This window comes from Carcharhinus amblyrhynchos, chromosome 22 (assembly GCF_965287045.1).
Source record: "Carcharhinus amblyrhynchos chromosome 22, sCarAmb.v2.hapA, whole genome shotgun sequence".
NCBI classification, from domain to species: Eukaryota; Metazoa; Chordata; class Chondrichthyes; order Carcharhiniformes; family Carcharhinidae; genus Carcharhinus; species Carcharhinus amblyrhynchos.
The window spans coordinates 36,863-50,665 of record NC_137345.1 but is presented as its reverse complement, the minus strand read 5'-3'; the positions used below and the strand labels follow the sequence as shown (position 1 = coordinate 50,665).

Sequence of the window (13,803 nt, the reverse complement as noted above, 5' to 3'; positions counted from 1 at the left end):
ATCCGCGTTGAAGTCCATATAATGTATGGACCTGGTGTAAATGTTGACAGATCAGAAACCCTAGTGTAATAAGTTTGAATAGTTTAGTAACCCGTGTTTTTTTTAATCTTTACAGGTGCGTTGCTGATCTTGGGGGGTATAATGTTGAACCTTATTGCTACCAGCATGCTGCTGAGGCCAATTTATCTACATGAACACCAGTCCACGTACTCACAGCCACAATGTAACAAGCTGAAAGCACCTCACGGCAATCCATTTCAGAATGGGACAGCAAAACCAGGATTAATGGAAAACTCAGAAGGCTGTTTAATTACGGCCAATCCCATCGTGAGCCATGCAGCCATTGGTCACCTGGATGTTTCCACAAATCCGGACAGCTGCATCCTGAGAGATGAGAATGTGACGATTAGCCCCTCCCGGCTGGAGACAGAATCAAGCATCTCACACGAGAGCAAAGCGTTTCTAGACAAAGTAACTTTCAGAACAGCGCACAAAGAGACTTTTGGGCTCTGCAGCAGGAGCAAAGAAACACAGAGTCCTCCTTCTAAAGAGAAGCTTCTCGACTTCTCACTGTTACAAGATCCTTTCTTTTGTATTTACACTTCCTCAGTGGTGTTCAGCCAGTTAGCATACTTCATTCCCTACTTCCATCTGTCAGCCAGGGCCAGGACATTGAATATTGATGCCATGGATGCATCCTTCATCATTTCTGTTGCAGGTGAGCACGGCCTAAAAAGTATTTCCTCAATGTTTATCCTCTGTTTTAGATTTCCTTTCATAAGAGAGCTTCTCTTTGTTGTTTGGTTTAGAACTTGTCAAAGCTTTTCGTCTTGCACTCATCAGAACATTTCAGAAGCACACCAGTGTAAAACAGAAACCGTTTTTGGGTAAATTGGGTTTTCTCAAGTCAATTCAGTGATCTCTCAATTACAATACAAAGCAGCATTTACATTGCAGGAAATTTCATGGATGATTGAGAATAATGCTGATACGAGATCCGTTCTTGCTTCATGTTATGAGTTTTTCTCAGGGAGTTAAAAATAGACCATCCACTGCCAGTCAGAATGGAGAATTTGGCGCTCAGCGAAATCTCCATTCACTGCAGTGGGACTGGAGAATCCCAGCCAAGGGTAAGATTGGAGAATCCAGCTGAAAGTCTCTGAGTGAGAGAATTGTCCAGTCAGCCAGTGTGACCATCTCTGCTCACATTTCCAGCTGCAAGTCTGTGAGGACAGGGTGGAGTGTGAGTACAGAGGATGGGTAATTCTGAATGGGCTTTAACATCTGCAAACTGTAACTTAGGACAGAAAATAAATTCCTGGCGTAATTCAGACTCAACTCTTTTTAGAATGGTATAGCACAGGAAAAGGCCCTTTGGCCCACGCTGAGTACAGCACAGATCACTTTCATAGGCATTATCATGACATCACAGAGTTCCTTACCAATGTCTATCTTAATCCAGACAATATTTAATCACTTAAATATTTACACGAAATGAAGGTTCTGCTGCGAATTGAGGAGATGTTTTTCCTGTTTAATAAGATATAACGCCTCCATTTGCCAATGCATTGCTGTAGCAAAGGCTAGCATGGCTTGTGCTGGATGTATTAGACCCATAGGGTGGAGGTGCGGAAATGCGGTGGGCAGAATTCACAGCATGTTTCCAACTGTTGGAATGACAGGAAATCGACGCTGAATTCTGTGCTGAGAAGCTCATTAATTATGTAAGAGTGAGAGGGGATCTTATAGAAACAGTTAAACTTCTAACAGGGTTAGAACCATAGAACATTACAGCATACAAACAGGCCTTTTGACCCTTCATGGCTGTGCCAAACCATTTTTCTGCTTAGTCCCACTGACCTGCACCTGGACCATATCCCTCCAGACCCCTCTCATCCATGTATCTGTCCAAGTTTATCTTGAATGTTAGAGGTCAGCCCACATTCAACACTTCACCTGGCAGCTCATTCCACACCCCCACCACTCTGTGTGAGGAAGCCCCCCCTAATATTCCCTTTAAACTTTTCTCCTTTCACCCTTAACCCATGTCCTCTAGTTTTTTTCCTCCCCTAGCCTCAGTGGAAAAAGCCTGCTTCCATTCACTCTATCTATATCCATCATAATTTAATACACCTCTATCAAATCTCCCCTCATTGTTCTACGCTCCAGGGAATAAAGTCCTAACCTATTCAATCTCTCTCTGTAACTCAGTTTCTCAAGTTCCAGCAACATCCTTGTAAACCTTCTCTGCACTCTTTCAACCTTATTTACATCCTTCCTGTAATTAGATGACCAAAACTGCACATAATACTCTAAATTTGGCCTCACCAATGTCTTGTACAACCTCACCATAATATTCCAACTCTTATACTCAATACTTTGATTTATAAAGGCCAATGTACCAAAAGCACTCTTTACGACTCTGTCTACCTGTGATGCCACTTTTAGTGAATTATGTATCTGTATTCCCAGATCCCTCTGTTCTACTGCACTCTTCAGAGTCCTACCATTTACTTTGTATGTTCTACCTCGGTTTGTCCTTCCAAAGTGCAATACCTCACATTTGTCTGCGTTAAATTCCATTTGCCATTTTTCAGCCCATTTTTTTCAGTTGGTCCAAATCCCTCTGCAAGCTTTGAAAACCTTCCTCACTGTCCATGACACCTTCAATCTTTGTATCATCAGCAAATTTGCTGATCCAATTTACCACATTATCATCCAGATCATTGATATAGATGACAAACAACAATGGACCCAGTGCTGATCCCTGTGGCACACCGCTAGTCACAGGCCTCCACTCAGAGAAGCAATCCTCCACAACCACTCTCTGGCTTCTTCCATTGAGCCAGTGTCTAATCCAATTTATTACCTCTCCATGTATACCAAGCGACTGAACCTTCCTAACTAACCTCCCATGTGGGACCTTGTCAAAGGCCTTACTGAAGTCCATGTAGACAACATCCACTTCCTTCCCTTCATCCACTTTCCTGGTAACCTCCTCGAAAAACTCCAATAGATTGGTTAAACATGACCTACCACACACAAAGCCATGTTGACTCTCCCTAATAAGTCCCTGTCTATCCAAGTACTTGTAGATCCTATCTTTTAGAAACATAGAAAATCTACAGCACAATACAGGCCCTTGTGCGGAACATGTCCCTACCTTAGAGATTACTAGGCTTACCTATAGCCCTCTATCTTACTAAGTTCCATGTACTTATCTAAAAGTCTCTTAAAAGACCCTATCAAATCCGCCTCCACCACTGTTGCTGGCAACCCATTCCATGCCCCACCACTTTTACTCCTGACATCTCCTCTGTACCGACTCCCCAGCACCTTAAACCTGTGTCCTCTTGTGGCAACCATTTCAGCCCTGGGGAAAAAGCCTCTGAGAATCCACTCGATCTATACCTCTCAACATCTTATACACCTCTATCAGGTCACTCCTCATCCTTCGTCTCTCCAAGGAGAAAAGGCCTAGCTCCCTCAACCTATCCTCATAAGGCTTGCTCCCCAATCCAGGCAATATCCTCTGCACCCTTTCTATGGCTTCCACATCCTTTCTGTAATGAAGCAACCAGAACTGTGCACAGTACTCCAAGTGGGGTCTGACTAGGGTCTTGTACAGCTGCAGCATTATCTCTCGACTCCTAAACTCAATTCCTCAATTGATGAAGGCCAGTTTAGTACTCCTTCCAATAATGTACTACTATCGATGTCAAATTTACCGGCCTATAATTTCCCAGATTACTTTTTGAGCCTTTTTTAAACAACGGAACAATATGAGCTATCCTCCAATCATCCGGCACCTCCCCCCATCGATACCCACATTTTAAATATATCTGCCAGAGCCTCTGCAATTTCAACACTAGTCTCCTTCAAGGTCCGAGGGAATACCCTGTCCGGTCCTGGGGATTTATCTACTCTGATTTGCCTCAAGACAGCAAACACCTCCTCCCCTGTAATCTGTATAGGTTCCATGACCTCCCTACTTGTTTGCCTTATTTCCATAGACTCCATGCCAGTTTCCTTAGTAAATACGAATGCAAAAAAAAAATTTAATATCTAAGAACATAAGAACATAAGAAATAGGAGCAGGAGTCGGCCATCTAGCCCCTCGAGCCTGCCCCGCCATTCAATAAGATCATGGCTGATCTGTCGTGTCTCAGTTCCACATTCCCGCCCTCTCCCCATAACCCTTAATCCCCTTGCCTATCAAAAACCTATCAACCCACGTCTTAAATATATTTAGCGAGGCAGCCTCCACCACTTCAACAGGCAGAGAATTCCAGAGATTCACCACCCTTTGCGTGAAGAAGTTCCTCCTCAACTCCGTTCTAAACCGCCTCCCCTTTATCTTGAGGCTCTGCCCTCTAGTCCTACTGTCCTTTCTGAGCGGGAAGAGCCTCTCCACCTCTATCCTATCCATCCCATTCATCATCTTGTATGTCTCAATGAGATCTCCCCTCATTCTTCTAAACTCTAACAAGTACAAGCCTAGTTTATTCAGCCTCTCCTCATAGTTCAACCCCCTCAACTCCGGTATCAGCCTAGTAAACCTCCTCTGCACTCCCTCCAAGGCCAAAATATCCTTGCGTAAGTGCGGCAACCCAAAACTGCACACAGTACTCCAGCTGCGGCCTCACCAGTACCCTGTACAGCTGCAGCAAGACCTCCCTACTTTTATATTCAATCCCCCTCGCTATGAAGGCCAACATCCCATTTGCCTTCCTGACCACCTGCTGCACCTGCAGGCTGGGTTTTTGCAACTCATGCACAAGGATCCCGAGGTCCCTCTGCACCATTGTATGCTGCAGTTTTTCGCCATGTAAGTAATAGTCCTTCCTACCATTATTCCTACCAAAGTGGACAGCCTCACATTTGCCAACATTAAATTCTATTTGCCAGTTCCTGGCCCATTCGCCCAGCCTATCTAGATCCTTCTGCAGACTTTCCACACCCTCCGCACAATTTGCCGTTCCACCAATCTTGGTGTCATCAGCAAATTTCGACACCATACACTCGGTTCCCTCCTCCAGATCATCTATATAAATGGTAAATAGCTGAGGCCCCAGCACTGACCCCTGGGGCACTCCACCAGTCACCAACCGCCAATCCGAACAGCACCCATTCTTTTGCTTCCATACAAAGTCGACCACTCTGATCTTCAAGAGGACCAATTTTATCCCTTACTGTCCTGTTGCTCTTAATATACCTGGAGAAGCTCTTGGGATCGTCCTCCACCTTGTCTGCCAAAGCAACCTCATGTCTTCTTTTAGCCCTCCTGATTTCCCTCTTAAGTAGTTTCCTGCACTTTTTATACTACTCAAGCATGTTATTTGTTCCCTGTTGCTTATATATGTCATACATCTCTCTCTCTTTATCAGAGTTCCTATATCCCTCGAGAACCCTGATTAGAGACAGGATAGATTCAGAAAGAATGTTCTCAATAGTGAGGGAGTCCAGAACTAGGGGTCATAGTTTGAGGATAAGGGGTAAACCCTTTAGAACTGAGGTGAAGAGAAATTTTTTCACCCAGAGGGTGGTGAATGTGTGGAATTCACTCCCACAGAAAGTAGTTGAGGCCAAAACGTTGTCTGATTTCAAGATGAAATTAGATATAGTTCTTGGGGCTAAAGGGATTGAGGATATTGGGGGGAAGGAGGGGATCAGGATATTGAATTTGATGATCAGCCATGATCAAAATGAATGGTGGAGCAGGCTCAAAGGGCCGAAGGCCTCCTCTGCATCTAGTTCCTATATTTCTGTTTCTAACTGAAGGCATTGTGAATCTCTATGTTTGAATTCTCTGATTTATTGTTTATCCATTCTCCTACTCAGTCTCTCCCTGTGAGATTCACATTCGCTTGATGCCTGCCTCACTGAAGATAGTTTCTCCAACTTGTGGAGAGTCAGGAAGATGTTAAACTCTTTAACGGAAGTGTGTGATTATTCTGTTTGTTTCTCTACTCCCTCTGCACAATATAGTGTGAGGACAGCTGAAACACTCTGAGGGATTAGAGACAATGGTAGCACCAAAGGACAAAACCTGGACAGGAGATAACATCTCCAACCTCATCTCACTGGCTGTGATAGTTTCTCATTAATGTGGTAATGACCGCGTCAAGTAAGTTTGAGTTGAGTTTCAATTCCCAGGGTGAGCACATACACTGCTGACCACCATGGTGATCTAATTGCTGAACTTGCTCTCAATGTGTTTGATTAGATATCATTTCAGGACCAGGAAAAATCCCACCTTGCCTTCACTTTCCTCCTGGAATCTGGTTGCAATTAAAATGGTGCGACCACATCTCCCACATTGAGCTTCCTCAATAGCATTGCCCTGCAGAAGGTCACCCTTTTGAGATTCAATGGCCTCCTGCTCGTTCTCCTCCATTTTACCCTCTGGCAAGAGATAACCCTTTGCAGTACAATCCTGCTGTGGTGTGTGTTCCATCATTCACAACCTGGCATTGCAGTGTGCCACCTGAGTGATTCAAATCTCATTAATGCACCTTCAGAATGCCAAAGGGCTGTTTGATTAGGGACCGTGTGGAGCTCTGAGCCGCCTCTTTTCCAAAACATTCTGAGGCACGGGTATTATTTCAGTGAGAGCTTCTTGTCCCCAAGTAGCTGGCCCTGTAGAGGCTCTGTCCCTTTCAATATCTCCTGGCACTTGGAATGAATCAGGATGTAGGAATTGTGACAGGCCGCAGGGTACCTGATACAAACGTGTTCCTCATGGTCACACCAGTTGAACATTGATGGAGTGAGAATCTTTTTGGGACTGCTGCTATAGAGACTTTAAAACTACCTGGTACAGTCGATTGCACCTTGCACTCTTGGGAATCCTGAGATAGCTACAAAAGCCATTGAATCTCACAGCTCAATATCTTCAAGATCAAGTCTCAGCTAGTGGTGTGTCTTATTGTAGGGAGCCTCAGTGACTTCCTTGATGTGGCAATGTGTTGCACAATGTGAGATGACACATTGGTTCCCAATGATCCCTGAATTGACCCACAGACAAAACAATTGAGTGCGATGATAATCTTCACTGCCAGGGGATTGCGCCTCGTTCCATGAGGCATTAGGTCTTCCCAAAGAATGAGGCAGTTGTGATCTACCAGGGCTCAGGACAAGTGCAGGTGGACACCGCATTGTCCCGCGCTCTTCTGTAAATAGAATGGTCTTCGTTGATATACCCTTGGTCTAATGAGTTGGCTGAGTCTATCTTCCTGAACCTCATCTTCCCTGGGCCTCAGGCAGGACCGCTTCCTAAAGCTGTGCTCAATGTTACTTGTCCCTTCTTGTCTTCCTCCATTCTATCGGAACCCTTAAAAAAGCAGCATTGAAACTTGGATCCATTATTCGTTCATCCTTCTGTCTGGAATGACAGATTGAATGGATAATGGGTTAACACAACCTTGTAACAATATTAACTGTAATGTTTCACAGTGACATCTGCCTCATCAGCCTTGTTGCTGATGCAGTCTTGTGTCTGAGGCATTAAAGAACACATCAGGTGACCAAAGTCCAGGAACTCGACTGGACTCATCACATAGACACAGTAGCCGCAGGAGCAGGTCAGAGGCTAGGAATGCTGCGGTGAGTAACTCACCTCCTGACACCCTGAAGTCTGTCCACCATCTACAAGGCATAAGTCAGAAGTGTGATGGAATACTCCCCACTTGCCTGGATGGGGGCAGCTCCGATAACACTCAAGATGCTCAACACCATCCGGGATAAAGCAGCCCGCATGATTGGCACCACATCCACAAAAATTTTTGGAATAACATTCCAGAAATTGTGAATGAAGAGATGAAAGGAAGGAACTTAAAACAATTGCAATCATCAAGAAAAGGATACTGAGAAAATTGTCAGAACTAATAGCTAATAAATCCCCGGTCCTTCATCTTAAAATAAGTGGCTGCTGGGATAGGAGATAAATTGGTTTTCATTTTCAAAAGTTCCCTAGATTCTGTAACAATGTCATCAGATCGGACAATAGTGAATCTGACTCTTCTGTTCAGAAAAGGAGAGAGACAAAAAGCTGGAAGCTATAGGTCAGTTAACCTAACATCTGTTAGAGGGATATTGTTGGAATCTATTATTAAGAAGATTGTCGTGGGGCATTTGCACCTCAATGCAATCAGGAGAGTCAACATGGTTTTGTGCAAGGGAAATTGTTGTTCTAATTTTTTGGAGTTCTTTGAAGAAGTGATTAGCCACATGGATAAAGGGGAACCTGTGGATGTGCTGTACTCGGATTTCCAGAAGGCATTTTGCAAGATGCCACATCAGAAGTTATTATGCAAGTGAGTTCATGGTATAGGGGGTAATCTATTAGCGTGGACAAAGGATTGGTTAGCTAACAAGAAGCAGAGAGTAGTACAATAGGAATCTACTGTGGACTCCACGACTTACAGTCGATGTTGTATATTTACAATCATATATATTTACAGTCTTATGTTACAATATATATCTATATTCTATAATCTATGGCAGCATGATGGTTAGCACTGCTGCCTCACAATGCCAGGGACGTGGATTCAATTCTGGTTGGGTCACTGTCTGTGTGGAATCTGCACATTCTCCCTGTGTCTGCATGGGTTTCTTCCCTGTGCTCCAGTTTCCTCCCCACAGTCCAAAGCCGTGTGGGTCAGGTGCATTGGCCATGCTAAATTGCTCCTTAGTGTCCCAGGGTATGTAGGTTAGGGGAATTATCCTAGGGATAGGCTAATCCCCCTGTAGGAGCTTGGGCAAAGGGGCCTGAGTGGGATGCTCTTTTGAGAGTTGATGCAGACTCGATGGGTTGAATGGCCTGCCCTGCACTGTAGGGATTCTATGATTCGATATCAGTGATTTGGACGAAGGAGTCTGCAAAAACCTAAGAGCAGCTGGTGAAATTTAAATTCCATTGATAAATCTGCAATATAAAGCTTGTCTCAGTAACTGTAATAAATATTATTTATTGTAAAAACCCATCTGGTTCACTCCTGCCCTTTAAGGAAGGAAATCTGCCGTCCCTGCCTACATGTGAGTCTGGAACCACAGCTATGAGGTTGACTCTGAAATGGTCCAGCAAGTGACTCAGTTCAAAGACAGTCAGGGATGGGAAATACTGGCTTTTCCAGTGATGCTGGGATCCCGTGAAAAAATACATTTTTTTAAAAAAAATCAATGGTTGTAGCCACTTTGAATCCAATTCAAACCTCATTTTGAAACAGGTTCCTCAGTGTCTGGGCGTATGAGAATGAACTGCCTTTGGACACCCTGAGAGTGAGAGGCCATGGGTAACCTGTGACATGTGTCCTAATGTTGTGGTCAGATACAAGGCTGACCAGAGCCCGCCTGTATTGCAACTGATCTGAGAATATTCATGGCCGCAGTAGATTAAGGCCAGGCTAAGGATGGACATCAAGCATTCAGGACCCTTGGCTTCTGAACAATAGCCCCCTCCCTGCCTGCAATCCATTAAGACACATGAAAACCATGTCAATATTTCTATTGCAATGATCTATCCACTCACACTCAGCCTTACTGATGTGATTCTTAAATGTTGGAGTGTTTTAACCTAACTGTCTGCTGTTTTTCTGGATTAGAGAATTTTACTGCAAGCCATGTATTTGCGCTGTCTTCCCTGCAATAACTCAGCTCTGTGCTGGGCACCTGGATTACAGCCAGGCCTTCAGCCTCAGAGTTTAACATCATTAAGTAGACAAGCAGACTGGTATCCTGGGCAGGCTGGTGACAGGAACTGGGCTTGGTGTGAGTTACATTACAAATGCTTCTCCTCTCATCCTGTTGGTGTTGTACGTGCCCGGAATTGTAATGGTTGCTCTGCACTAACTACCCGTCCACCCGCTTGAGAAGAATGACAATCACATGGCAACACCGCACTGGTCAGGGTTTCAGCACAGGCTGTCGCTGAGTGATTGAGCTGCCACAGGGGTTAGAGTTAAGCTGGATCATTCCATGTTATACTCTGACGCAAAATACTAGCCCAGAGAACTGGCCCAATCCAGCCTTCACAATAACACTTCTGTTCTCCAGCCTGAATTTCCCCCAATGTGAAATCTGTCTGGTCTCGAATGCTACTTGTTCAAAATCTGTTCTTTGTAAAAAGAAGCCATTCATTTTTCTGGCCTGAGTTCTGCGTCGCACACAGTTGCCTAGCAAACTGAAAGCTTCTCCAGCTGATTTTATTTAACTTCTCTCTCCCTCTCGCGCTCTCAGTCACTTTCTTACTCCAGGATTCTCATTGGAGCAAATTCAATTTGGAAAATTCTGCAACTGCCCCAAAAATCTTCAACTTTCATTTTTCTCACATAACGATCTGAAACTGTTTAGAACATACAACATTACAGCGCAGTACAGGCCCTTCGACCCTCAATGCTGCGCCGACCTGTGAAAACCAATCTAAAGCCCATCTAACCTACACTATTCCAACATCATCCATATGTTTATCCAATGACCATTTAAATGCCATTAATGTTGGCAAGTCCACTACTGTTGCAGGCAGGGCATTCCGCACCCTTACTACTCTCTGAGTAAAGAACCTATCATAAGAACATAAGAAATAGGAGCAGGAGTAGGCCATCTAGCCCTTCGAGCCTGCCCCGCCATTCAATAAGATCATGGCTGATCTGTCGTGGCTCAGTTCCACCTTCCCGCCCTCTCCCCATAACCCTTAATCCCCTTGCCTATCAAAAACCCATCAACCCACATCTTAAATATATTTAGCGAGGCAGCCTCCACCACTTCAACGGGCAGAGAATTCCAGAGATTCACCACCCTTTGAGTGAAGAAGTTCCTCCTCAACTCCGTTCTAAACCGCCCCCCCTTTATTTTGAGGCTGTGCCCCCTAGTCCTACTGTCCTTTCTGAGCGGGAAGAGTCTCTCCACCTCTATCCTATCCATCCCATTCATCATCTTATATGTCTCAATGAGATCTCCCCTCATTCTTCTAAACTCTAACGAGTACAAGCCTAGTTTATTCAGCCTCTCCTCATAGTTCAACCCCCTCAACTCCGGAATCAGCCTAGTAAACCTCCTCTGCACTCCCTCCAAGGCCAAAATATCCTTGCGTAAGTGCGGCGACCAAAACTGCACACAGTACTCCAGCTGCGGCCTCACCAGTGCCCTGTACAGTTGCAGCAAGACCTCCCTACTTTTATATTCAATCCCCCTCGCTATGAAGGCCAGCATCCCATTTGCCTTCTTGACCACCTGCTGCACCCGCAGGCTGGGTTTTTGTGACTCATGCACAAGGACCCCCAGGTCCCTCTGCACCGTCGCATGCTGCAGTTTTTCGCAGATATCTCTGACATCTGTCCTATATTTATCACCCCTCAATTTAAAGCTATGTCCCCACGTGCTAGCCATCACCATCTGAGGAAAAACGCTCTCCGTGTCCACCCTACCTAATCCTCTGATCATCTTGTATGCCTCTATTAAGTCACCTCTTAGCCTCAAGTCCCTCAGCCTTTCCACATAAGACCTTCCCACCATACCAGGCAACATCCTGGTAAACCTCCTCTGCACCCTTTCCAATGCTTCCACATCCTTCCTCTAATGCGGCGACCAGAAGTGTACACAATACTCCAACTGCGGCCGTACCAGAGTTTTGCACAGCTGCAACATGACCTCATAGCTCCGAAACTCAATGTCTCTCCCAATAAAAGCTAACACACCGTACGCCTTCTTAACAACCCTATTAACCTGGCTGCCAACTTTCAGGGATCTGTGCACATGGACACCAAGATCTCTCTGCTCATCCACACTACCAAGTATCTTACCATGAGCCCAGTACTCTGTATTCCTGTTACTCCTTCCAAAGTGAATCATCTTGCACTTTTCCGCATTAAACTCCATTTGCCACCTCTCAGCCCAGCTCTGCAGCTTATCTATGTCCCTCTGTAACTTGCAATATCCTTCGCACTGTCCACAACTCCACCAATTTTAGTGTCATGCGCAAATTTACAAACCCATTCTTCTACGCCTCAGGCTGAAAGATACCCGAGGGGGACCCCTACCTCTCCCCAGCCTGGGAGGGGCCCCAGGGCCCAGGCTAAGACTATATTTTGATAACAATAACAATTGTGCTGGATCTGGTTTTAGAAACCCAGTCTCAGAGTATCAGAATCTTAATTGAAGTTTATAAAGCTTACTTATTAGTCACAAATTGTGTTACATTAATACTGCAATGAAGTTACTGTGAAAATCCCCCAGTCATCACACTCTGGCACCTGTTCAGGTACACTGAGGGAGAATTTGGCACAGTCAATCCACCTAATCAGCGCGTGTTTCGGACTGTGGGAGGAAACCCATGCAGACACGAGGAGAATGTGCAAACTCCACACAGACAGTGACCCGAGCTGGGAATTGAACCTGGGTCCCTGTTGCTATGAGGGAGCAGCGCTAACCCACTGTGCCACTCCATTAGATTCTATGGGCTGTACCATTATTCACTGGGGATGGGTTACAATGGCAGTGCTGCTTTTACTGCTTCCGCCCCTGCGCCCCCCCCCCCCCCCCCCACCCAGGTCTCCTTCCCCCTCCACCCCACTTGCTGGGGAACATGTGCAAAGATTTTGCTGACAGATAAAGTAACATTGTGACCATACATTACAACTTATAACCAACCAAGTATGTGGCCGTGTCTATTTTGTAAATGTTGTCAAGAACACAAGTGAGGGTAAACACTGGATTATTCCAAATCCCAGACGGAAAAATTGAAACAATTGTCCTTGACTCTACTTTGCAATTTAATATAATCTGGGGAAAGGTTTGAAACCCAAAGAATGATGCCCCAGACATTTTGTGTTTAAAAAATTGAGCAATAAAATAAACATGATAAACTATTCGTACCCTTAACAAAGACATTGGTTACACATAGTATCACTAACTTTACCCGATTCCAAAATCCCTTACCTTCACTATCTGCTGATTTCATTCACCCCAAATGTTCCACAACATCTGAAATTTTAAAAACCATTAAAAAAATTGAGTAACAGATACCATACCAGTTACATCGCTCTGGGAGTTGGATTCTCAAGACAGGCTTTCGACATGACAGCTAATCCTGCAGTGACTGAAGTCTGAAGAAACCACCCTTGCATAAATTTAGACCATAAGACATGAGCAGAATGAGGCCACTCGGTCCATTGAGTCTGCTCCGCCACTAAATCATGGCTGATATTTTTCTCATCCCCATTCTCCTGCCTTTTCCCATAAACCCTAATCCCCTTATCAATCAAGAATCTATCTATCTATCTCTGTCTTAAAGACACTCAATGACCCGGCCCCCACAGCCTTCTGCGGCAAAGAGTTCCACTGATTCACCACCCTCTGGCTGAAGAAATTCCTCCTCATCTCTGTTTTAAAGGATCGTCCCTTTAGCCTGAGTTTATGTCCTCTGATTCTAGGTTATTCTACTAGTGGAAACATACTCTCATGTACACTCATGTCTCAGCGTCTCTGCACCGATCACATTGTATATCCCTCTCTTCCCTGTTTGTTCATGTGTTCATCCAGATAAGTCTTAAATGTGGCTAACATACCTGCTTCAACCACCTCACTTGGCAGTGCATTCCAGGTCCCCACCACCCTCTGTTTAAAAAAAAAAGCTTCCCCCGCACATCTCCATTGACCATTTGCCTCCTAGTAATTGTCATTTCTGCCCTGAGAAAAAGCTTCCAACAGTTTACTCTATCGATACCCCTCATAATTTTATAAACTTCTATCAGGTCACCCCCTCAATCTCTTTCCAGGGAGAACAATCCCAGTTTATTCAATTAAGGA

At 44.8% G+C, this 13,803-nt stretch overlaps 1 protein-coding gene across 3 annotated transcripts in view; it reads left to right on the top strand.

The window, feature by feature from the left end:
• slc16a4 (solute carrier family 16 member 4) overlaps positions 1-13,803 on the top strand; it is a 142,991-nt gene that overhangs the window by 95,652 nt on the left and 33,536 nt on the right. For all 3 annotated transcript variants that reach the window (XM_080209738.1, XM_080209741.1, XM_080209739.1), the window contains one exon: positions 116-718. In XM_080209738.1, the coding sequence (XP_080065864.1) occupies positions 116-718 (603 nt within the window). The remainder of the gene's footprint in view (positions 1-115; positions 719-13,803) is intronic.